The 25,633-nt window shown below is 33.3% G+C and overlaps 1 protein-coding gene across 2 annotated transcripts in view; it reads left to right on the top strand.

Annotated features, from left to right (window-relative positions):
- Window positions 1-25,633, top strand: part of AP3B1 (adaptor related protein complex 3 subunit beta 1) — a 218,189-nt gene that overhangs the window by 131,377 nt on the left and 61,179 nt on the right. For both annotated transcript variants that reach the window (XR_012495075.1, XM_019728166.2), the window contains exons 19-22: window positions 2,241-2,400; window positions 9,946-10,087; window positions 18,211-18,283; window positions 24,295-24,401. Coding sequence is in view for 1 of the 2 variants with exons in the window: in XM_019728166.2 (XP_019583725.2) it covers window positions 2,241-2,400; window positions 9,946-10,087; window positions 18,211-18,283; window positions 24,295-24,401 (482 nt within the window). In the remaining variant the exon portion in view is untranslated. The remainder of the gene's footprint in view (window positions 1-2,240; window positions 2,401-9,945; window positions 10,088-18,210; window positions 18,284-24,294; window positions 24,402-25,633) is intronic.

A 25,633-nucleotide genomic window follows, 5' to 3' on the forward strand; every position in this document is an offset into this window, starting at 1 on the left:
CAATCTGTTCCTCATCCATTTTATACTCTTCTATTTCTACATGAATCTTTATAGAGAGAAAGCTAAAAATAATAAATCTCTTGTGTATTATAAAGAAACAAAGATCTAAAAAGATTGAGGGCAACAATGACAAGAATGCTAAATCAAAAGGATTTATAAGTTCTGGGATTTAGCTATGCAAATTGGATAATGTACTTAACCTTTCTCTATATCTGATAAATGAAGAGGTAGAGTTAGATGCTTTTTTAGTCCCTTCAATACTAGAATTCTGTGAGTGATTTGCATAATGGAAAATATATCGGAGTTATTTTCTAACATTCTTACTAACAATTAACCTAGTAGACTTAGCCGACCCTAAATCAAATGACCCCTTTCTTCTAAAACTTTTATTCCCTAGGGAACCAGGGGAATGTTGTTTGGTCATCTGTTACCTTTCTCTAAGGTAACTGACTCATTTTTTTCCTGTTTCCCCTATCAAAGTCTTTGTTTTTAGTATCTGATAAATTAATCTGTGGTACATTACCTTGTGAAGTAATAAGCTGAAAAATGGAGAAAATAGTTCAATCCAGAGAGTGCTAAAAAATATGGACTTTCAGGCATGATGTAGACCATTGAGAAAGACCTGTTTGTATAGTTAAGAGATAAATATGAATATTTAACGTCATACCATTTATTCGCAAGCTCATGCCTGTTCATAGGCTAACCTTTTTCATACGTATTTGAAATACTTCTTTAAAACTTTTCATGGGTGTCAGGAGTTCTGTTTTACTTACTGGAGGAAATAAATTACTTTTCTCTTTAGAAGGTACAAGATCCCCCCCCGTGTAAAAGTCTTTTTAGAATAAATAAATTCCTTCAAGGATTTACTAACTTGAAATGTAAGTAATGGTACCTGAAGTGAACTGGACCCGGATTTATGTTGAACTCCCATGTAATTCACTTGACAGAGTAATTTAGGTGCTGTAATTTCTTTTCATAATTTATGACATAAGCCAGTTGCCTGAGTTAGTACTTACATGTGTACAAATTTGGTATCACAACAAATTCAGAATAATTCTTATTCAGCAGTTTTGTTTTGTCTTTGTAAAATTTGGGTAAGATAAACTTTGCTCTTTGTAAAAGCTGGTGGTAATGAATGGCCTGCCATGTGGCAGGCACTGGTATCCTAATCGCCTTTACATGTTGTAAACGATTTAATCTTCACCACACCTCTATAAATTAGCTAGTATTATTATCCTCATTTGCAGGAAAGGAAACCGAGACCCAGAAAGTTTGATTAACTTGCTTAGTCTTGCAACTGATAAGTGGCAGAGGCAGGATTTGAACCAGACATTCCAACTTGAAAACCCATGCTTTTAACCACTGCAAGCTACTCCTGGCTTTTTACTGTGTAATCCATAAGTCAGTCCTTGTAAAATAGGTACTTACCTATTAGAATAATATTTTAACAAGAGGTTATGTTTCTGCCTAAGTGTTCTACATCGGATAGATCACTAGTAGGGGCAACAGTTTGTCCTCTTATTTAGGATACAACTCTATACCTATAATCATTTCCAATGGTAAATAATCACACTTCATGTTTAAAATACACATAAATATACTGTATGCATCCCTTCTGTATACCATAGACCTAGTATACCATAATGTGTACATAAAACAAATGTATAGCTCATCATTGTAACGTTATCATCTCTTAATCTATGGAAAACTCCTATGCTAGCTAAAATAAGTAATAACTTTTTAATTAGTAATTTTGTTTATTGCCTTTGAATTTAGAAATTTTTGGAAATTATTTGACTGCCTCATTCTCTCTCAAAATTTGCTCTTTGTTCTTAATAAGATTCAACTGTTGCCTTTTCTAAACAAAATTTCCTGTTATAAATAGAAGAGTTAAAAATTAACTTTTTATCCTTACATCATCGTTATAACAGTCTTTAAAAAAAAAAAGTTTTTGCCATGCCTAAATACTTATGGATATTAAAAGTGAAATTCTCTTAAATTTGGTTCATCTTTTCTTTGCTTTTTCCTGCTCATTATCAGAGCCCCTTCACGCTCCCTTACTGTAGGATTCCAGAGGTCTGAATGATTGGAGTGCAGGAATAGAAAGTGTTAACAAGTGGAGTCCAGTAAACGCAAATTCAACATCTGGTTTCATTTGTGATGAATATTGACAGTTACTTGTGTCCTTGTGTATAATTAAATGGCTGTACATCAAAGAGCATCTGATTCTATGTTTTCAGAGAGTGAATCTGGAAGTGAAAGCGGAGAACAAGACGAAGAAGGAGACAGTAGTGATGACAGCAGTGAGGACTCCAGTGAGAGTGAGAGTGAGAGTGGAAGTGAGTCTGAAGTAGAAAACAGAAGAACAGCCAAGAGGAACTCGAAAATCACAGGCAAAGGGTAAATCATTTTGTCAGAATTTCCTTCAAAAAATATTCTGTGGTATTTCCCTTTAATTCATAGAGTAAGTGAAAAAATAAGTGTAGTTTTTCCTCAGCAGATATTAAGTCTTGTAAAATTAATGTAAAATACTAGTTCATATTATTCTACTACTTATAATGCTTCGTTTTTATTTTGAACTTGAACAAATCTTGGGGCTACGTTTTGAAAACTTGTATAACCTTGGAAGGCTGAGTTAAGTGATCAAGCAGTAGGTATGAAACACTTAATTACCTTTTGTAGCAATTTTGCTGAGGGCTAAAATTAAATTCTTCAACACTTTGCCATTATGTAACTAAGACAATTGATTTTTCTAAATAATGTTATATTAAAAAGATTATGATCCAAATATTAGAGTCAAGGGCTGTGAAGGAAGACGGTCATAAGATATTTAAGTGGTAGCTCTTTTAAAGATCTCCCATTATCAACAACATTATCATGTATTAAAATGTCATTAAAATTTTGAGTAATTGGGGCTAATACCTTGGATTATAAGAGTCTGTTTTCCCCACTGCTGTCAGTGAGTGGCCTCTGCAGACATGATGGCCCTTTCCCTGGGAGCCTGCTGCCCGCTCACTTGATGAGCTTGCAGCCCAGCTCAGTCGTGGCTGACAGCCCTGATTGGGGCGCAGTACGCTCTCTGCTCCTTTTATTACAGACAGTAATTAAAGCAGCTCGCCCTGCCACTTCCATAACAAACACAGCATAATGCCCTAATTATGACTTTATTAATTTAAGTCAGGATTTAATGATTTTAAAAGTGATTTATATTGTTTTTCCTGTTCAGAACAAATGAAATCTGTAGGTTAAATTAATACAGGCTTTTCATCATTGCAAAGTTAAAAAGCTAGTTACCAGTAAATTCTTTTCATTAGATTAACATCTGAAACTCTAAGCAGTAAGGTAAACAATAATTACCCATCAAAATTGAGTGATGCATAACAAAATAACGCTTTTACCTTTAAAATCTTATCTTTAAAAGCTAGAAGTTAAATATATTCAGAATTACTTGTTGCAACAAAGGAGATACTTGGTGTGTAATGGCCTTTTCTTTGAGAGAAATTCTATACTTCTAGTTTAATATCAGAATAGTTATGATTACATAGTTTATAAAAAGTACCTTATTTCTGGGAAGGGAAAGTTTGGTTCAGTGCACTAAGTATCTTTTCAGGTAGCAGAAGTCAGTATGCTAAAAACTTATAATCATGTATCATAATAGATTAACTTCATTATATTTTTCCTTCAGAAATGGACTTTTCTCTTTACCTATGTTTAAATGTAAAATAATTGTTTATTAGATCAAATGAAGTCTGAGATGCCTTCTAAACCTTATAATTTTAAGTATATATTTTAACCATTGAATGGGGGATAATAAATTGCTATTCTTTTGGGGGGGGAGCATATTTATTTTTATTTTTATTATTAGTTTTAGGTGTACAAAACAACATAGTGATTAGACATTTACACACCTCAAAGTGATAACCACCACAAGTCTACTACCCATCTGACACCGTATAGAGCTATTACAATACCATTTACTATATTTCCTATGCTGTACTTTACATCCCGTGACTATATATTTAATTATAGTTGGCATTCAGTATTATTTTATATTAATTTCAGGTGTCCAGCGTAGTGGTTAGGCATATATAATTTATGGAATGAGTCCCCCTGGTAAGTCTAGTACCCATCTGACACGATACATAGTTTTTACAATATTATTGACTATATTCCTCATACTATTTTGCATCCCCGTGACTATTTTGTAGTTACCAATTTGTGCTTCCTAATCCCTTTACCTTTCTCATTCATCCTCCCAACCCCCTCCCATCTACCAACCATCAGTTTGTTTTCTGTATCTGTGAGTCTATTTCTGTTGTGTTTATTTGTTTAATCTGTTCTTCCGATTCCACATGTAAGTGAGATAATAATGGTATTTGTTTTTCTCAGTCTGACTTATTTCACTTAGCATAATACCCTCTAGAGGCATCCATGTTGTTGCAAGTGGTAAGATTTCATTCTTTTTTTTGGCAGAGTAATACTCCATTGTATGTATGTACCACCATTTCCTTATCCAGTCGTCTATTGATGGGCATTTTGGTTATTTCCGTATCTTGGCTATTGTGAATAGCACTACAGTAAACATAGGGGTGCATATCTTTTTGAATTAGTGTTTTGGATTTTTTTGGATAAATACCCAGGAGTGGAATTGCTGGGTCATAAGGTAATTAATGGTTTTAATTTTTTGAGGAACTTCCATACTGTTTTCCATAGTGGCTGTACCAATTGCCAATCCCACCAACAGTGTGCAAGAGTTCCATTTTCTCTACATCCTTACCAACACTTGTTTGTTGATTTATTATGATGTCCATTCTGACAGCTGTGATGTGATATTACAGTTTTTGTTTGCATTTTTCTGATGATTGATTTATTATGTTGACCATCTTTTCATATGCCTATTGGTCATCTGTATTTCTCTTTGGAAAAATATCTATTCAGTTCCTCTGCCCATTTTTTAATTGCATTGTTTGTTTTTCTGGTGTTGAATTGTATGAGTTTTTTAATAAATTTGGGATATTAACCTCTTATCAGCTGTATCATTGGCAAATATCTTCTCCCATTCAGCAGGATGTCTTTTTGTTTTGTTGATATAAAAACTTTCCTTTGCAGTGCAAAAGCTTTTTAATTTGGTATAATTCCATTTTTTATTTTGTTTCCCTTGACCGAGGCGATATACCAGTAAAAATATTACTAAAGTTAATAGCTGAAAGTTTGCTTCCCATATGTTCTTCTAGGAGTTTTATGGTTTCAGGTCTTACATTTAAGTCTTTAATCCATTTTGAGTTTATTCTTGTATATGGCATAAGAGGGTGGTCCAGTTTCATTTTTTTTTTTTTTTTTTTGCATGTGTCTGTCCAGTTTTCCCAGCTCCATTTATCAAATAGACTGTATTTATCCCATTGTATATTGTTGCTTCCTTTGTGATAGATTAAATGATCATATAGGCATAGATATATTTCTGGGATCTCTATTCTGTTCCATTGATCTATGTGTCTTTTTTTATGCCAATACTGTGCTGTTTTGACTACTATGGCCTTGTTGTATAGTTTGATAACAGGTAGCGTGGTATCTCCAGCTTTGTTGTTCTTTCTAAGGATTGCTGTGAGTATTGGGGGTTTTTTATGGATCCATATAAATTTTAGGATTATTTATTCTAGTTCTGTGAAAAATGCCATTGGTATTTTGATAGGGATTGCATTGAATCTATAGATTGCTTTGAGTAGTATGGATATTTTAACGGTATTAATTCTTCCTATCCATGAGCATGGTATGTTTCCATTTATTTGTATCTTCTTTAATTTTTCTCTTCAGTGTCTTATAATTTTTTGAGTACATGTCTTTTATTTCCTTGGTTAAATTTATTCTTAATGTATTTTGTTTTTTGATGCAATTGTAAATGGCATTGTTTTCTGAATATTGCTTTCTGGTAATTCATTATTGGTGTATAAAAACACAAACAATTTCTGAATATTAATTTTGTTTTCTGTTACTTTACTAAATTCATATATCAGTTCTAATAGTATTTTGGTGGAATCATGGGATTCTCCATATATAATATGTCATCTGCAAGTAATGACAGTTTTACTTCCTCCTTTCCAATCTGGATACCTTTTATTTATTTTTCTTGTCTGATTGCTGTGGCTAGGAATTCCAGTACCATGTTGAATAAAAGTGGTGATAGTGGACATCCTTGTCTTCTTCCTGATCTTAAGGAGAATGCTTTTAGCTTTTCCCCATTGAATATATTAGCTGTGGGTTTGTCATATATGACATTTATTATGTTGAGATATGGTTCCCTCTGTTCCCAGTTTGCTGAGAGTTTTTATCATAAATGGATGCTGGGTTTTGTCAAATGCTTTTTCTGTATCTATTGATATGACCATATGATTTTTATTTTTCATTTTGTTTATGTGGTTTATCACATTAATTGATTTGCAGATATTGAACCAAACTTGCATCCTAGGAATGAATCCCAATCGATCTTGGTGTATGATCTTTTTAATGTATTGCTGAATTCAGTTTGCTAATATTTTGTTGAGGATTTTTGCATCAATGTTCATTAGGGATATCGGCATATAGTTTTGTTTTTTTATTTTTGTTTCTCTTTTTGGAATGTCTGTCTGGTTTTGGAATCAGGGTAACAGTGACCTTGTAAAATGAGTGTGGAAGCCTACCCTCCTCTTGAATTTTTTTGAATAGTTGACAAGAATAGGTGTTAATTATTTTTTGAATGTTTGGTAAAATTCATCTGTGAATCAGTCTGGTGCAGAATTTTTGTTTGTTGGGAGCTTGTTGATTACTGATTTGATTTCTTTAGTAATACTTGGTTGGTTCAGTTTTCCTGTTTCTTGACTTAGCCTTAGAAGATTGTGTGCTTGTAGGAATTTATCCATTTCTTCCAGATGTTCCCATTTGTTGGTGTATGGTTGCTCATAATATTTTCTTACCTTTCTTTTGTATTTTGTTGTGTTAGCTGTCATTTCTCCTCTTTCATTTCTGATTTTATTTGTTTGGGTCCTCTCTCTTTTTTACTTGATGAGTCTGGTTACAGCTTTGTTTATGTTTTCTAAAAACTAGCTCTTGATTTCATTGATCTTTTGTATTGTTTTTTTAGCCTCTATTTCATTTATTTCTGTTCTGATCTTTATTATTTCCTTCCTTGTTTGGGCTTAGTTTATTGTCCTTCCAGTTTCCTTAGGTGTAAAGTTAGACTCTTTTTTTCTGAGATTTGTTTCTTTAGGTAGGCCTGTCTTGCCATGAATTTCCCTCTTAGAACTGCTTTTGCTGTGTCCCATTGATTTTCTGTTGTTGTGTTTTCATTTTTGTTTATCTCACAGTATCTTTTGATTTCATCCTTGATTCCATTGTTGACCCATTCGTTATTTAGTAGCATGTTATTTACCCTCCATGTGTTTGTGTGTTTTTCAGTTTGTTTGTTTTTTTCCTTGTAATTGATTTCTCATTTCATACTGTTGTGGTCAGAGAAGACAGCTAATATGATTTCAATCTTAATTTTATTGAGACTTGTTTTGTGGCCTAGCATGTGGTCTATCCTGGAAAATGTTCCATATGCACTTGAAGATAATGTATATTCTGCTGCTTTGGATGAAATGATCTGAAAATATCAATTAAATTTTTTGGGTCTAGTGTGTTATTTAATGCCGCAGTTTCCGTGTTGATTTTCTGTCTGGAAGATCTGTCCATTGGTGTCAGTGGGGGTTTTAAAGTCCCCTACTCTGATGGTGTTATTGTCGATCTCTGCCTTTATGTGGGTCAATATTTGTTTTATATATTTTGGTGCTTCTCTGTTGGGTGCATGGATGTTTACTAGGGTTATTTCCCCTACATTATTACCATTTTATTATTCATATTTTTTATTTTCTTTTGTGTTTCTTTTCCCTCTTCTTCTTAAAGAGGTCCTTTTAACATTTTTTGTAATACTGGCTTTGTGGTAATGAATACCTTTAGCTTTTTCTTGTCTGAAAGCTCTTTATCTCCTGCAGTTTTAAATGATAGCCTTTCTGGGTCGAGTAGTCTTGGCTGTAGGCCCATGTTTTTCATAACTTTGAATATTTCCTGCCACTCCCTTCTGGCCCGCCAAATGTCTGTTAAGAAATCAGATGGCAATCTTAGGGGAGCTCCTTTGTAACTACAGTGTTTCCCCGAAAATAAGACCTAGCCAGACCATCAGCTCTAATTCATCTTTTGGAGCAAAAATTAATATAAGACCTGCTATTATATTATATTATATTATATTATATTATATTATATTATATTATATTATATTATATTTATTATATTATATTTATTATATTATATTTATTATATTATATTATATTATATTATATTATATTATATTATATTATATTATACCCGGTCTTATATTATAGTAAAATAAGATCGGGTCTTATATTAATTTTTGCTCCAAAAGACGCATTAGAGCTGATGGTCCTGCTAGGTCTTATTTTTGGGGAAACATGGTATACTCCTAAGTGTTTTTATTTGAAGGGAGATGGTATGGTGTAGTAGGGAAGATACGGCCTTTTGAGTAAGACAGACTTGAGTTCAAATTTCAATTCTGCCTCTCCTGGCTGTGTCCTTGAGCAAGTTACTTAAGTTTCCTGAATATTATAGGATGATAATGCACCCAGTAAGAATATGTTGGAATATCTAAATTAGATGATTTGTTTGAAGTTCCTAACACTGCCTAGCACAAGATAGACTCTCTCGCCCTCTCCCCCTCTACCCTTCTCCCCCTCTCCCCCTCTTCCCCTCTCCCCCTCTCCCCCCCCTCTCTCTCACACACACACACACACACACACACACACACACAGTAAAGAGAGCTAGACCTTCAGTTTTGAGAAAATGGCAAAGACCACAAGGCGTCTCTCTTCCCCTGAGAGACCTTTTGGCTATCTCACATTGTATCCTTTTCCTTGGAGAACTACCTCCCTGCCTTTCTGCTTGCCTTATTCCTATTTCTCAATTTATATGTCTCTTCCTCTAGGAAGCATTGCCAGTATTGGTTAAGTTTGTTTAGAAACCCCTCCAGATGTTCTCATGACATACTATATACTTCATTATTTACCATTTTTATTCCTTTATTGCCAATGCCACCTTCCTTCTCTGTGTCCTCTAGTGAGCAGTAGACTCTGTAAGGAAGGCACATGGAGATCACCTGTATCGCCCTTGTCCTCAGCACCTAACGTAGTCCAACACATGGGAGGCAAGCAAAGATTTGCTCCGTGAGGGAGGGAGTGAATAAACACTAGCATCAGCACTTAAGTTTGATCATTTGGTGTTTTAAGTTTATATGTGATTATCTTACTTTTTAAATAAGACTTAGGACATTAGAAGAATAACATTTTCTCATGTACGTTTTAGGGTCACATTTGATAACATATTTAAGTCATTTTCTTGGGCGGGAATACATAAAATGAAAGTTTATTTTAGCAAAAGTAGATGTATAAATATTTAAACTTATTAATGAACTCTTAGTATTATGAGACAGCATTTTAAAATCAGCCTGAGTATCTTTGAAGTTGTTACTATTAGCACCTAATGTATATTCCTGGTAAGTCAAACATTTAATTATTAATTATTTTCTACTTTGGATATCATTGTGTTATTTTATGACCTTTTGCATGTGAGGGTGTGTGACTTAGTGTAATTGATTTTGAATGGGTTCTCATTTATTTGGTTATAGATAATGTGACCTTTAATATTATTTCACTAATATGTTCTGGAATTTTAAAACCATTTTTATCATCTTTTTATATACAAAAAAGAAATGGTTCTCAGTGAAATAATTTTCTTTAATAAAGATCTATTTACAGGCAAAATGGATAAATAGCAACATTTGCCATTTGATTTTTTAAAACTACTTGTTTATATAACAAGTAAGGGGCTTAAAGTTGATATTTCAAAATTTATTATTATGCATAGTAATTCTGAAGATGGGGAGAAGGAAAATGAAAAATCTGAAAGTTCAGATTCTTCCAACGCGGAATCTAGTTCAATGGAAGAAAGTTCATCAGATTCCGAATCACAATCAGAAAATGAATCTGAATCCAGAAAAGTCACTAAGGTAAGAGATTATACATTTATTGTAATTGAAAGTAAATATTCTTATAGCCTTTTCCCAATTAAAATTAAGTATTTCTGAAAATTAGTGTTTCGTAGAAAATAAGAAACTAAGGAAGGGATTTAACATTGTCACTGACAAGTTAAAGGAAACTAAAGTAAACACTGTCTTCATTCATCCATACCTATGATTTTTTCCCCCTGGATACTCGCTTCCCTTATAACTCAGCCCTGCAGAGAAATTAGAAACTTTTTATTAACCTCATCCTTTGCCACCAGAATTAGAGAGCTCAGTGTTTATGCGTGTGGCCTTTGTTATTCTTCGCTAGGATGTGACAAGGGAGGCTTTTGCTAAATAGGAAGTAAAAGGAAGGCACAGAAATAGTGTTAAGCAAAGGAATATAAATGTACATGCATCAGAAGAAATTGAGACTAACATCTTTTTTAAAATACCAGGTATTTTGAATAATAGAATATTTTTAAAGGTTTAATCAAAGGGTATATATTCTTAACTAATTCCTAAAAATGCAGTAGTCATGTATTTAAAAACAAAGATAAGAACCACTTATGTAATAGAATAATGCTTTTTGATATGTTTTTAACCCAGAACCTTGTCTGCTTATCAGCAAAAAAATATAAATTGCAAATATGTAGTTATTAATGTAAAATTCAGACCTAATACATATCTTTCTGATCATTAATTATTACTCCCTTCCTATAAAAAGATCATGTTGATGCTAGGCTTCAAATGCAGTTTTTATAAACTGTTTTATTCCATATGTTGAAAATAAGGTTAAATCCTATCTTTTAAATTGAATTCATTTTCTTTTTAACCTATTTTTTCATTTATTTGTTTTATACTTACAGTTTCTTTAATAAGTCATCTGAGTAGCCAAGGATGAAAATAAATTCCTTGAAGTAGATAATTACCCTCCTCTATCCATAGATGCATTGTTAAAGAATAAGCATGTTTAATAATTGGCTAATATTTGTCTTTTTTAAAATATTCTTGCATATAGTAAAGCCTATTTTAAATTTGAATTTATATTTAAAATAAGTGTGCATATAGTACATAATCTAAAATTTCTATGTTTCAAATATTCACATAAAATGTTAAATTTTTAGGTTTATTAATCTCGCCTCATATAAAAACTTATCACATAGTGAGTTTGATGTCCTCTCTTTCATACTTAAATTACAAAAGCACATAAGGTGTTATTTAAAATAAAGGAGCTTTAGAAACTGACAGTAAGTACAACTCAGATTAAGAAATCAGTGATTTTTTAAAATGACCAAATAAGAAATCAGTGATTGTCAAGTGCGTGGAATTATAATGAGTTATTCTTACGAAGTTTTGTAAAAGTTGAAAAATTGTAGACCTTACTGCCTATATAATATTAGAAGCAGGGATTTAGGAAGACCCCGCTAAAAAGTCATAGAGGTACCACAGGTCAGTGATTCAATTTGTTTCTTCTTTCAATGAACAGATTAATTCTCTTAATAATTGAAAATATTTTGCTGTAGAACATCAGTATACATATTGCAATGAGCTAAGACTCAAGAAATTCATGTGTTGCTCATATTGTTTATAGTTTTATGCCTGTGTTTTGCTTACGTGGCTTATTTTCTGTATATTAAAATGCCTTTTCCTGTCTGTAATAGACTGATAGGATTGTTTTATCAGTTGGAATATTCTCTATCTTGAAGCCATCATAACTATTTTTTTTCTTTCTATTTTTTTATGAGTCATTTGGAGTTACCAGTTTTCTAATAATGGGCAACTCTATAATTGCGGAAAAGTCCTTCTTGCACCAAGTGTTGTGGCTTCTGCTCTAAATTATGAGTAATGAAAGCAGATGGTGGGCGCTTTACTTTAATTTAGCATGACAGTATGTTAGTGCTAAAAATTCATATGCCTTAAATATGCAGCCCAACTAAATCTATACTTTTACTCTTTCTCTTCCATTTCTTTCATTTGGACAATGTGTTTTGGGGATATTGAGCATGAAAATGACACCTTGAAGTACCTTGAATATATGCCTTTGAAAACAGTTCATTTTATGAGATAGCTATAGTGTTCTACTTCTTAGAAGATATTATCTTTATGCTTCAGTTTCCTCATCTATAAAGTAGAAATGCTAGTCCTCACTCTACTTTTTCTGAGTGCCATTATAAAAAAATCAAATGTGAAAGGTCAGTGTAAAACACTATATAAATATAAAACAGCAGTGTTAACATTTTTTAACTTGAACATTAATTCTATGAGACCAACAATATTAGCACTATAGAACACTAATGCTAAAAGGAAAAAACATTTTTTTGTAACTCTTACATCTCCTGTATGTTTTCCGACTCTTTCTTATACCATTCATGTTATAAGTTAACATTCAGGCGTGACCCTTTACCTGCAACCTGTGATCTCATCCACTTTCTGCAGAAGCTGATCTGCCATCTGCTGTGAGCTCTCCTTCCTCTCGGCTCCCTAACACACAATCTCTACTTACCCTCCTTTTTCTCTGAATGTAGCTCTGAGTGAGCCATCCCTAGCCACTTAACCAAGAATAGGCCTTTTGGCCGCGTTTGTTGATAACCATATGCCTCCTTTGCACTTTCAGTCTTTTTCTCCACTAATGCCTCCTCTGCCAACCAGAGCACTCAAGTCTTCCCAGGATTTAAAGAGAGAGAGGGAGGCAGGATGGTATAGAAGAGAGACCGAGACAGAATGTGTGACAATGAGAGTTTAGAATAATCCAGAGATTCTCCATCTACTACCTCTTTACCCAATTATTTCTTAGTCTCTTTTAAATTGGTTTTCACTCCTATCAGTTCCTACAGATGCTGCTCTCTGAAGTCAGCCGTGACCTTTCCCCAAACCCAGTTGCCTTCTCTTAGTCATTATCCTTCTTGAACTTTTTATGACTCTTCCCCTACTACTTAAAACTCCTCTGCATCCCCTTTCTTCTGACTTCTTTGAACTTCTGTCTTTTAATTGCATCACTTTTTACCCCCTTCTGACACCAAAGTGTGAACATTGCCCCAAAGATAGTGCTTACTACACATTATTTTTCAAAAATACTAATTGATGTAAAATAACTTATTTTTATTTATTTTTAAAACTTTTATTTATTTAAGTGTGTTTTTCCAGGACCCATCAGCTCCAAGTCAAGTAGTTGTTTCAGTCTAGTTGTGGAGGACACAGCTCACAGTGGCCCCTGTGGGGATCGAACAGGCAACCTTGTTGTTAAGAGCACCGCGCTCTAACCAAGTGCTCTAACCAACCGAGCCAACCGGCCACCCCTACTTTATTTTTAGTCATTTTTCACTACATTTTTTTCCTGTTGTGAGACTTATTTACTCCTATAGCTTCAGCTAAAACATTTGTGTGAATTCTTCCCTAATAACATCTCTAAATCCCTATAGCAGCTGTAATTTTTCTTCCCAAATTCAAACCAAATCCTTAGCTCTCTCAGGAGCTACTGGTTTCCCAAACCTAATATAGCCAAAAGAAGACATGCTCTACCATTTGGTACCAGCACTATTTCTGTTCTCCCAGATCTATAACCCCAGAATTCTCTTTGATTCCTCCCTCATCCTGTATGTTTACACAGTTGCCATGTCTTAGAGATTCTGTGTATTATTTCTCATATCTATTTCTTTTTCTTTCACCACCATTCTAGATCATGTCTTCATTACCTCTCTCATAGGCCATTGCTGTTGGTCATTCTCTGTCGCTTCCCCAGCCCAGTCCTTCTGTACAGATGCCAGATTAATGTTCACATTAGCTATAATGATGCTCCATTGTCATTTGAGTTCAGTACTCCCCTCAGGCTTGCACGGCCAAACCTGCCTTTCCAGTTTTAACCCCCTTTGTTTTGCATGTGCACTAATCCAAATGGACTGTTTGTGGTACTCTTCATATGTTATGTTTTCCCATTTCTGTGCCTTTGTTCTTCCTTTTATATCATTTCTCTTATTACAGAAAATATAAACTGAGGAGAAAGTGGCCCTATATCAGAGGGTGCTCCCTCCACTTTTCCTAGTTGAGAATGACTACACGGAATAAAAAAATGTTACTAATGAGAGGGTATTACTCATGTGAATGGTGTAGGGACAGTCGAAGGCTGAGAACCATTGTTGAATTGTTTACGTTACTGGAGTGTTTGTCATTCAACGCCATGCCCCAGCATATCCATAAGACACAAAACTATAATGATACATTCTGGTGTCCTGTTTGCTTGTTTGTATTATTGATTGGGAAATGTTCTTGAGATCAGATATTGTCAGTAAAGACCGAAGAAAATTATCTTGTTCTTCAGTTAGAATTATTTTGATAGGCAAGCATATTTGTATTTGTAGGTGTTTGTTTCTGAAATATATTTCATGGAGAAATATTTAAATTTGAGTCTAATCCTTTTCATGAAATAATTCTTTTGCCCCAAATAATTGGGGATAAAGGATGTTTGGCATGTGGTCTGAGATAGAACATGGGTAAGAGTGAAAGGAACTATTTTCTGAATGGTTTTCTGCTCTATTTGAGATATTGGAAACAAGTTTTACTTGTGTTTTTACAAGTATTTATGTGTGTTGCAATTATATAACTTCTGTGAATATCGTAGAATAATTGTTTTTTTCTGACAATTCAAACCCTTTCCTCTTTCAATTTACATCTTTCCTAGTTTAGTTCATATTTTAAGTTCTCCAGAAAAGAATATCATTTCACTTCAATTGAGATCTTTAACTAAAAGTTAATGCCGTTAAACAAGCTTCCTTATTGAAATAAGTGTAATCTAGTAAGGAAAATTTGTTTAACAGTGTAGACTAATTCTTAACTTATAAAGAAGTCTCAATTTGCTGGTAATGTACTTTTGTTTTAAAGCACAATGTTAAGTGTCAGCCTCAGATTTTTTTAAATGAAATTTGTTAGATGACTTGAAGGCAAGAGAGTCATTAAATTGTCCTTGGTTGGTAATTCTAATTGAAACTATTTCATGCAAATACCTTGCCTTGTGAGGCTGAAAATTAGCCTTGAATTTTTGTTGATTTCTAAGCACAGTATGGGTTGACAAACTTTATATATCACTTACCCTGTTTTATAGTTTTAAATTTCAAAATTCTTTACAATGGTTTCCTCTTTGGAAGCATATTTGATGCTTGTCATATCAGATATTTTTTTCTACTTGCATTTTTTCCTCAAACAGCATGAAAATGAACATGCATAATACATTAAAAAATCTTTGTAGATTTATTATTACATATTTTTGTGTGTATTATTTGGAGCTTAATAAGGATTTCCAGGATATTTTATTTATTATTTGTAATGAAATAAATAGAAATCAGTTTCTTAACCCTGTGATTTTGTATTTCATTTTGAAAATGTTGATGTGTTGAGGTGTATAATCGAATACCATAGAAACAAAATGGAGATTTGAGGATGATGAATTGATAACTAGGTATTTTTGTAGTGAGATTTTAAGATCAGTTACTGTTGTCCTTATAAAAGTCTAATACAGTCACTCAGCTGTTAAAAACCTAATTCTCTATTTAAAAAATATACAAAAACAAATTGTCTGTGTTTCTGCCTGATCTCTTCTCAAGTACTAACACAATAGAAACAGTGGGTGATCTGTCAATGTGTTTGGTTTGTCAATGATGGTTTTGTATAAATATTGGGAGGGTAAGAAATAAAATTCACACAGTAAAATATGATTTCATCTGCCTTTTCTCTGCAGCTCCATGGCTCATGCTGCGGTGTGAAATTCTCATTTTACACACTTTGCAGGCGGAGCACATGAATTATGCATTGAGCAAGAAAAATCTCCTGCCTCAAGTCCTATATGCATTTACCCAGGTTCTGTCTCTATTACCAAGATGAATTGCAAATGGAGAAATGTTTGATAGAATAGGGCTCTTAACTTCTTTGTTTAGAATTCAGATTTTTATTTTTATAGTAGATCCTTTAAGTATGAAAATGTTTTGAACTTACTATGGATTTTTTAAAATGAAAAATGAAATATAATATAAGAGAGGAATGCCAAACACATCATGAAGCTTTCTAAAACCTTGATTCAGAAGGCAAGGCTTTTTCAATTCTGTAGAAATGACCATTATCTATTGCTAATGTTGTATTTCAGTCACCACTTATTTGCTGTTCTCAGAAAGTCAATGAAAGTCTGTCCTTTTTAGGGCCTTTTTTCTTTCTGTTTTAGGCTTTATACCAGTTTCACGTGCAACTCTGTCCTCTGTTGTACGTGACCTGATGTGTATTTAATAGATATTGTTACAAACTCTTAGCTGTGAAGTAGAAAATGAAGTATAGACCTGCCTCCAGCTTTAACTTCATCTTGATTTGATAGGTTTCTAATTTTTCAGGTGGGGAGGTTACAGTTCCGTAAAGCCAGTCATGCACCATTATAGCTTATAGGAAGCTACACCCATTGTGCTCAGCATGGCATTTTGATAAGTCACATGGTGATAAGCTCTTTTTGTTACACATTTTTCTTCACAGGAATGATATTCTAGTTGAGATGGCATTTTCTTTCTCAACCTGTTCTTGTTACTTGTAACTTTTACATTTCAGCTTTAAAACTAACATTTCTTCTATTTTTTTACCCAAGTCCTAGAAAGTGATATTCACTTGAGGTATGGATAGAGGGGCAAATGTTTTTAAATAACTAATGAAAAAATAAAAACCCTTCTAGATGATTTGTAGTTTTCGGTGGCAGAAATAATTATTTTGGGAAAGAAAATCAATGCTGATGTTTTCTGTTAGTGTTTGAATGAGTATTGTTTGAATGATCCTTGAAAATATTTTTTCTGACGATTGGCATAAGGGGAAAAACAAACAGAACTTAAAATCATTTACAAATCTTATCTAACATATAATTTGATGTATTGCTCTTGTTCATGTATGTGTACTGTAGTAACAGCTGTAACACAGTTGTAGACTTTAAATGATGGTAATGGACCTTTTGCTTTCGTGATACCTTTCCATGGTTGGAGGAAGACTTCAAACATATTTGTAATAATTCACGTAAACAGTAAGCTATGAGCTCCTTTGGTAGATTATAAATTATCTGAAGGCAGGGACTGTGACTGTCTTGGGTATATTACTTCCATTGCTTAGCACAGAATCTGATACATATTAAAAATTCTATATACATCTATGAATGAATCAATCAATCAAACCACTTTAGCAAAAACTTCAGATTTGGGCTTTACTTTGAGAAGATTTAATGTAAAAAAGTATAAAGATAAGTGACTTTGACCCAAATACATCTGCTAACACCCTAATCTTGGTTGGTCTTTAATTGTTGATAATGCTATTCAGTACTGCACTTAATTTACCCTTTTTTGTTTTCTTTAAAGATTACACATTTTTTCTGATTCTCTAAGCAAGCTGTGCAGGCTTAGGGACATGTTTTCTACTCCACGTTTCAAAAATATAGTAGACTGAATAAGCAAATCTGAGCTGGAAGAAGCCCTAGTTGTATGCACATACGTTTTGAAATACTTATTGGAAAACAGTAAAGAAAGTAAATGAATCCTTTTCAGCCCTAAAGAGCAGGAGCCTGAAAATGTCATCTATAGATTTTAATGAATACTTTTGGCAAAAGAAGTCTGACACAACCCAGGGTTGAACTGTGAAGTACTTGGTACAAGCCTGTCACAAACTACATCTTAGCAAGGCTAACCTATCATGAGCCATTGACAGTCTCAAAGCAGAGAATATATTGTTTGAGTGTTTCTTTTTCTTAAATCAGCTTGTTTAGAAACTATTTTCAAGACTGTTTATACCCTTTCTACCAAAGGACCAAATTACATTTTTATGTTAGCAAAAAGTTGTCAGTTAATTATAAAATAATTATTTCCCATTAAGTTTTCTTCTGAAGGTCCTTTATAATCTTTAAACACAAAATATTTTAGAATAGTTAGCAGTTTGCATGGTGGAGAAGAAATACTGTATGCTAACTGAAATAAAAAATTTGATTCAAAAAACTGGAAGCTTTATTTGATTTTCTTTTTCTTGGAAGAGTAAGCAGAGGACAAATGTTTTGTTGAAATGGTAGGGACTACTTCAGAGATTTTAAAATAGAACATACGATACATAAAATACTTCTTATTTTATAGGAAAAAGAAAAAAAAACAAAGCAAGATAGAAGTCCTGCTACCAAAGATGTTTCCCTTCTAGATCTAGATGATTGTAAGTATTGAAATTTAAATTTTTTCTTCTGGGTTTAGTACTAGTAGTTTTCATTTTTATGGTACCATTCATTTACATGTATCAAAATATGTTAACATCTGTCGTGAAAGATTTATAGATGAATAATAAGGCAAGCAAATTTTAGAAAACAGTTCTATTAGTATCTTTTTCTCTCATCTTTTTAGCATACAGTTTTGTATCACCCGAATAATTGTAATTGGTCAAATAAAAGTGTACCAAATTCATTTTAAGATCTTTTGCTTTAGTAATTTATATTTGTTTTAGTAAATAAATATGCTTAGATAACAACTTCTGTGTTGTTAAAAGTTGGTTATGGGGATTGAGGCATCTAATTTAAGGAGGGACAGAATTAGGAAAGTAAATGGAAATGGAAAGAACTCCACCGTCTTCCACTAGCCACACTTTTGATAGAAACAGAAGTGTGTACAAAGCTTTTGAAGAACAGTATGACTATATCTATCAATATTTTAACTGCAAAAAAGTCCTTGTCTCAGCAAATCTACATCTAAGAACTTGGAATCCTACAAATATACTCACCGAAGTGTGCAAAGATGTATATTCATCATCTCCCCTAAATCCTCCTGTATTATGAGAGAGGTAGTGGAATTGACTTTGTAGTAGGTAGTTTTGCGCTAGGAGATGAGTAACAACAAGTAAGATTTCATAACTATTAAAGTACTCTCACAGTTAGATTGTCTTATTCTTATAAACAGAACATAGAGCTGTTCTATTTATGTTACTTACCTGGCCTGTCTCCATTAGGCATGGCAAATTATTAATACAGAGAAATTAAAATGTATGATATGGAGAAATACTTAATATAGAGAAAATAAAATAAAATTGGCGCCAAATTTGAATAATTTTTCACCTATTTGCAAAGATTTTCTATCAACATCCATTATTGCTAAGATTTGGAGAAACAGGCATTCTACATATGTTTTTGATAGGAATTATAAGTAGGAGCAGGTTTTTGGAGTCATTTTAGCAACATCTATCAAACGTAAATTGCACACACCTTTTGACCTAGAAGTTCTTTTCTAGGAATCTGTCCTACAGATAAACTAGCAAAATCAGATCTTACTCCATCCTTGTTTTAATGTAATGGCTTAATTTTACACTTAAAGTCCATATTCCAAGGTTTCTAAGACCTTAGATGATCTGACTCCTGCTCCTTCTTATCTGCTCTGCTCCTTTGATTTTCTGAACTACACCAGGCTCTGTCCTGCCAAGGGCCTTCGTTCTGCTGCTCCCCCTGCATTTCTTCCAGATCTGATGGCAGGCTTCCTCGTATCTCCCCAATTCCCCCTCAATAGTCACCTTCACTCACAGACCTTCACTAATCACTCTTGACTGTTTTCATGACATTTTTCACTATCTGAAATTACCTTAAATATTTTTATTACTTGTTTATTGTATGTCTCACCCAATTATGATACAGTTAGGACAAGGAAGAATCCTTCCTTGTCTGTTTTACTCACTGATATTCACCTGGTATATGGTCGGCTCCCAGTAATATTTGTTGCATTAATAAAATATGCAAGGTTATATATAAAAATTTCATTGCAGCGTTATTTATAACAGCATAATCTTGAAAACGAGTATCTATGAATAGGGTAATATAACCATTAAAAATCTTGGGGCCGCTGGATGGCTCAGCAGGAGCTCTTAACAAGGTTGCCAGTTCAATTCCCACCATGGGATGGTGGGCTGTGCCGCCCACAACTAAAGATTGAAAACAGCAACTGAACTTGGAGCTGAGCTGCGCCCTCCACAACTAGGTTGGAAGGACTGCAACCTGACTTGGAGCTGCTGATGGGCCCTGGAAAAACACACCGTTCCCCAATTTAAAAAAAAAAAAAAAAAACTACTATAGTTATAGCACTGACTTCCAAATCTTTAAAAAAAAAAAAAAATGGGGCAAATCTTTATCTGTTAATTATGTTGTTATATATCCAAAATATGATCATTTAAAAAAATACATAAAGAGCATGATTCCACTTGCTTTTTTTTTTTTTTTTAAAGGAATAAAAGAGGAGCTATATCCTGCACACAAACACAAACATGATTGTACATTATTTATTTCTGGAAGGCTATAGAAGAAATAATCAACAGTGTTAGCTCTAGTCCCTTTGGAATATAGTTCTAAACTAGAAATGAGGAGAAATAAAAGACTACTTTACATTTTATACCTTTCTGTGGCGATAAATATTTTACATACATATGTAACTTTTATAATTTACAACAGTCAAGCATTTTTAAGAAGGAATTAAGAGTAAATGTTACAAGGTACTAGAGTGCACTGATTATATTTTCTCCTTATATCTGACTCTGGATTTCCTGGCAGCTAAGGTAAAAAGAGAAACCTGTAAAATTATGTAATTTTTATTGTTTGATTCTTTTAAAGAGCATGTTTTTATATGGAGAAACAATGGTTTTCTTAAATATTAAGTTTTAAGAATTTCAATGTAAGATTTGTTTTATGGAAATTTCATCCCAACTTATATTTATTTTAACTCAACGTAGTATTTCTGTTTGCTTTTAATATCCAAAAACTGTATCTTAAAAAATATTTTATGGAAATGACACTTGAAACTCTCTCTAACAAATCAGTTCAGCCCATATTTGTGGATGTCTGTCAGGTTACTCTGCTACCTGCTAGAACAGATAAACAGAATTTAGTCATTCTCTTCCAGAGACTGAAATCTAGTGAGGGACCCAGGTACCTGAACAAGTAACATCATATGTAAGAGATGTAATAGAGGTACAAAGTATAGTGAAAAAATGAGGGAAACAAAAAAATTAAAAAGCTACAAAGGCCTATGGCAGAAGCATGAGCTTACAGACACAGACAAGTAGAGTGTCTGTATGGAAGAATACTGTTGTTGATCATGGCTCTTAAAATACTGACTTCATTATATGCTGCTTTTTTAGCCTGAAGTAGTTCTTTATTGCCCATGACAAACAGTTTGTTGATCAAAAACTAAAAAGTCAATCTCCAGTGGCTTGAGTTCTCAGATTAATTTTGAAGGTGGGGCAGACACATTGCTTATGTTTTATGTAAGAGGCACATCATAATCCACAAAGGTTATTTTGTTCGGGACCCACTGCATATCAGGAAAACCGCAAGTCCTGAATTTACCTATGTCCTCACTCAGAAAACATTCATTGAACACTTGTTATGATCAAAGTAATCTGCTACATGCTAAAGATTCTAAATGGATAAAACATTGTCTCTACCCAAGGAACCTCTCAGAGTATAATGGGGAGAACCACATAAATAGGTAATTAGATTGTCATATTATAAATGAAATAAGAACGAGATATGCTGTTAGGTATTGGGGTACCTAACCCACCTAGCAGTACCCGGTTGTAACACTTGAACCTGAGTATAAGTAAGAATTAGTCAAAAAGCTGGAGGTAAGAGAAGAGAGTAAGGAGAGTAAAGGCATGGAGGAGTGAACGAGCTTGCTACCTACCCCCTGAAATAACCATTGTTTCTCTAAGGAAGCAGTGTAGTTAGCAACTCTAGCAATAGACGGGCTCTACAAAAAAAGCATTTTGTGATTTTGAATGAAGTATCTTGATATTTCCTTATTGCATCTTTTGAGGGGATGTCATCAGAAGCACAGGTATTGGCCCTGGTATGGCTTTAATCAATTGAGTTAATTTGTGTTTCATTTTATTCATGTATGAAATGAAAAAAAGAATGGCTGAACATTTCTACAGTTCCTTTAGATTATGAAATTATATGACTTTTTATGAGATCAGTTGATAATACATTAGAAAGTATTTATGCTAAGATAATATATGGCCTAACAATAGATGAGGCTTAGAAGTAGCACTATGCTTTCTTTTTTCCAGACATATTTTATATTTCTGGAAATTAAAATGTCTTTTAGTACCCCATGCCATGTCATCTCAATAGGATGATCAGAAAGCAGCAATCATATTCTGGTGTTTTTTTAAAATAGGAAATGTAAACCTATATAATTACAATGTTAGTAAAACCAACTGTAAACTCTTTTTAAAATTTTTATTAGCCATCGGTAATCATGCTTCAGATAAGCATTATGATATGTGATATTGTTGAGTAAATTGGAGTGGGACAGTAGAGTAGAGTAGCTAAGAAGACAGTGGAGCTGGACTGTCTGGGTTTGAATCCCAGTTCTGTTACTTACTAACTGTGTAACCTTGGGCAACTTACTTAATCTCCCTGCTTTAATTGCTTTAAATTGTGATAATAGCCACACTTTTTAGGAATATTAAGAGGATTTAATGAGTTGATAAATGTAAAAGTGCTTAAAAATGTGCTGGGTACATGAGAAGCATTATATAAGGGTTAGAGATGATGGAGATGATAACGAAGATGCAGCAGCAGCAAATTACATTTAACAAGTTCAATAACTTCATATTAAATTATTACGTATTAAAATTTTTACTTATTCTTACATTTTAAAGCAAAACTTTGATCAGAAGAATAATTATATAATTACTTTATTAAATGTGCTTCCATGAAGAAAAACATGTTTTGTAGAAAGTTTTTAAAATGAAGAAAATAAAATGGGTTTGTAATCCAGTTACCCTGGGTTTACGTTCTGACATATCAGTTCAGATGCTTTTCATGTGCATATCCCCTCCCCTCAAAATTAGATCTTACGGAGACACTGTTTTATCACTTGCTTCTTTGTCTGTTTATCATACACATTCCTTTCCATGCCGTAAAGATTCTTTAACAACTTCATGTTTAATGACTGCATGGTTATCCTTTATATTGTTGTAATAAATTCCATTTAACAGGTTTACTATTGTTGGAAATTTAACTTGTTTCCACTTTTTTTTTTTTTTTTTTGCTATCATAATCAGTGAAGCAATACACATCATCATAAGTATATTATTGCATTATCTCTATGACTGTTTCCTTAAGATAAATTCTCAGGAGTAGAATTTCTGGGACAAAGGCTTTGAAGAATTCTATTGTGTAAAATTGCCTTTCACAAAGCTTATACCAACTTACACAGTATTGGTCTGAGCCTGCCAGATTCCTTATACCCTTACCGATGCTGGATTTTCTATTTAAAACTTGTCTTTGCCAACTTGATAGGTAGAAATGGTATCTCTTTAATCTGTATGCCATATATATATATTTTAACTACACAGAGTCAGTTTGTTTCTTATACATTAATTAAATACGTTAGCATAGTCAACTGGCCTCAAATCCAATTTAGGATAAACTTTCAGTGCCAGTTTTCATCTATAAATGTTCATCTATAGAAGATTTCCATCATCAAAGAAAGTTCTGTTGGACAGTGTTGGGCTAGATTATAGAGACCTTGCACACTTAAGGAGTTGGATTTTCATCTTATAGGCAGCTGTGAGCCTACACAGAGTCTTAAAGAGGGGTATAACATGATCAGATTGGCATTTTTAAAAGGTTTTCAGATTTTCAAGTATCTGATCTCTGGTACATAGGAGTATTTGAATAAACATTTTTATCTAGCACATAGCTTGTGCTGACAGTATAATTAGAAGGGAATTAGATAGCTTGTGCCCCTGTAATTATGACAGAGAATAAAATAGAGAAAGGATTTAAACACCCTTTTAAGACTTCTCACTCAACTGGAGAACTCTCTTGAAAGTTATTGTTATTCTTTATATTGGTCTGACAAAATGGTTCTTTACCTTTTTCTTTTAGTGAAGTAGCTGGATAATAAATATTAGTGATAGTGTTATGTGATAAAAATGTTCAAAAACTATTACTCAAGATATTTATATCCTTATTTTATTATACGATTTGCCATTATGTTTTGAAAGCTAAGACTAACAACTGCCATGACTTGATAATAACTTGACTAAAACAAGATGTTAAATAGAATTGTCATAGATTTATTAATCAAAGTAATTTAATTAGATGTACTAACAAAATTAAAATGTTGCTTTTAATATTTATTAAATTTTCATGCACATTTACTAATTTGGGCTTTTTTTTGCAGTTAACCCAGTATTCACTCCAGTTGCACTTCCCAAACCAGCTCTTTCTCCAAGCTTAATAGCTGATCTTGAAGGTTTAAATTTGTCAACTTCTTCATCAGTCATCAGTGTAAGTAATTTTCAAAATACATTAGCTCAGTTTTCAAATGATGCGATTGCATTATTTTTATTAAAATACAAAGAATTGAAGTAGATTCTTAGTCTTGACAGTGCCTTCTCTAACAAGTTGAATGCATATTTGACCTTTAAATTTTGTAGATATTTTTAAATTTGCTCTACGCAAACCGTTATCATCTCAATTTGCTTCTGTTTATTATCTACATTTAATTATCATGTGTACGTTTTTCTCTAATACTGTTATACATCTGTAACATATAAGGGTTCTGTGCCACCTTGAGTTAGTTTATATACATAAATACTGCCATAAAGAATTATTGTCTACATTAACAGACTTCATTCCCATAATCATTCTTTTTCTACCATGCTGTTTGTTTGTTTTTTTAACCAGAGGCTACTAAAAATACCTGTTTTCATTTTCAAATTCAAGATTATATTTCTCTTTATGTTATCTTCATGCATTTATTTACATTCCTTGGTGTCTCTGAAAAAATTCTTTAATGTTACTTCTGGGGTGTGACTTGGAGGGAGGCAAGAGGCTTGCCTATCTCAAAATAAGGCCAAAACCATCAGCCTGTCATAGTGTCTGAAACCACAGTCATTTTTTCTATGTCAGCATATTATATCCACAAACCTTTCACTCTAAATCAAGCATGCTGCCTAGGATGTGTACTCTGTTGATATGCTTGACCTCCTGTTAATTTGTGTTAGATATCTGACAAACTAAGAGATTGAACAGTAAGTTCTGATGGAAGCACAGGTAGCTGGAATAGATCTGATATGTCCCTGCTTCCCAAGGATGGCAGGGCACATAATTGGTGATCTGAGCTGCCAGGGAGCATAGAGCTGCTTCTGCCAGAAGTGGGTAAGAGGAGTACCTAGTTCTTGTAGATGATTTCCAAAACTCCCCTCACCCTGCACCCCCCCCCCCCAAAGCAAATGTGATACCAAAGCCATGTAAAGAAATACTCGAAAGAGCTTCATGCATTTCTGCTCAGCTTTGGTCAGCTCACTTAGAAAGTAGAGGTGAAAACTGTTATGCTTATAATGTTTTTATTTTTAAGATGCAATTATCTTTAACCACTCAGAAAAGAGTATTGGGGATTTTAGTTTGCTCTTGTTGCTAAAAGAAAAAGGCACATTAAAAGATGGGTGGGGGAGGGGGAAACAGTGAAAATAAGCAGTTAGGTCTTTCATTTATTTAAGTAATAAATATTTATTGAG

Source organism: Rhinolophus sinicus, linkage group LG03, assembly GCF_036562045.2.
Source record: "Rhinolophus sinicus isolate RSC01 linkage group LG03, ASM3656204v1, whole genome shotgun sequence".
NCBI classification, from domain to species: domain Eukaryota; kingdom Metazoa; phylum Chordata; class Mammalia; order Chiroptera; family Rhinolophidae; genus Rhinolophus; species Rhinolophus sinicus.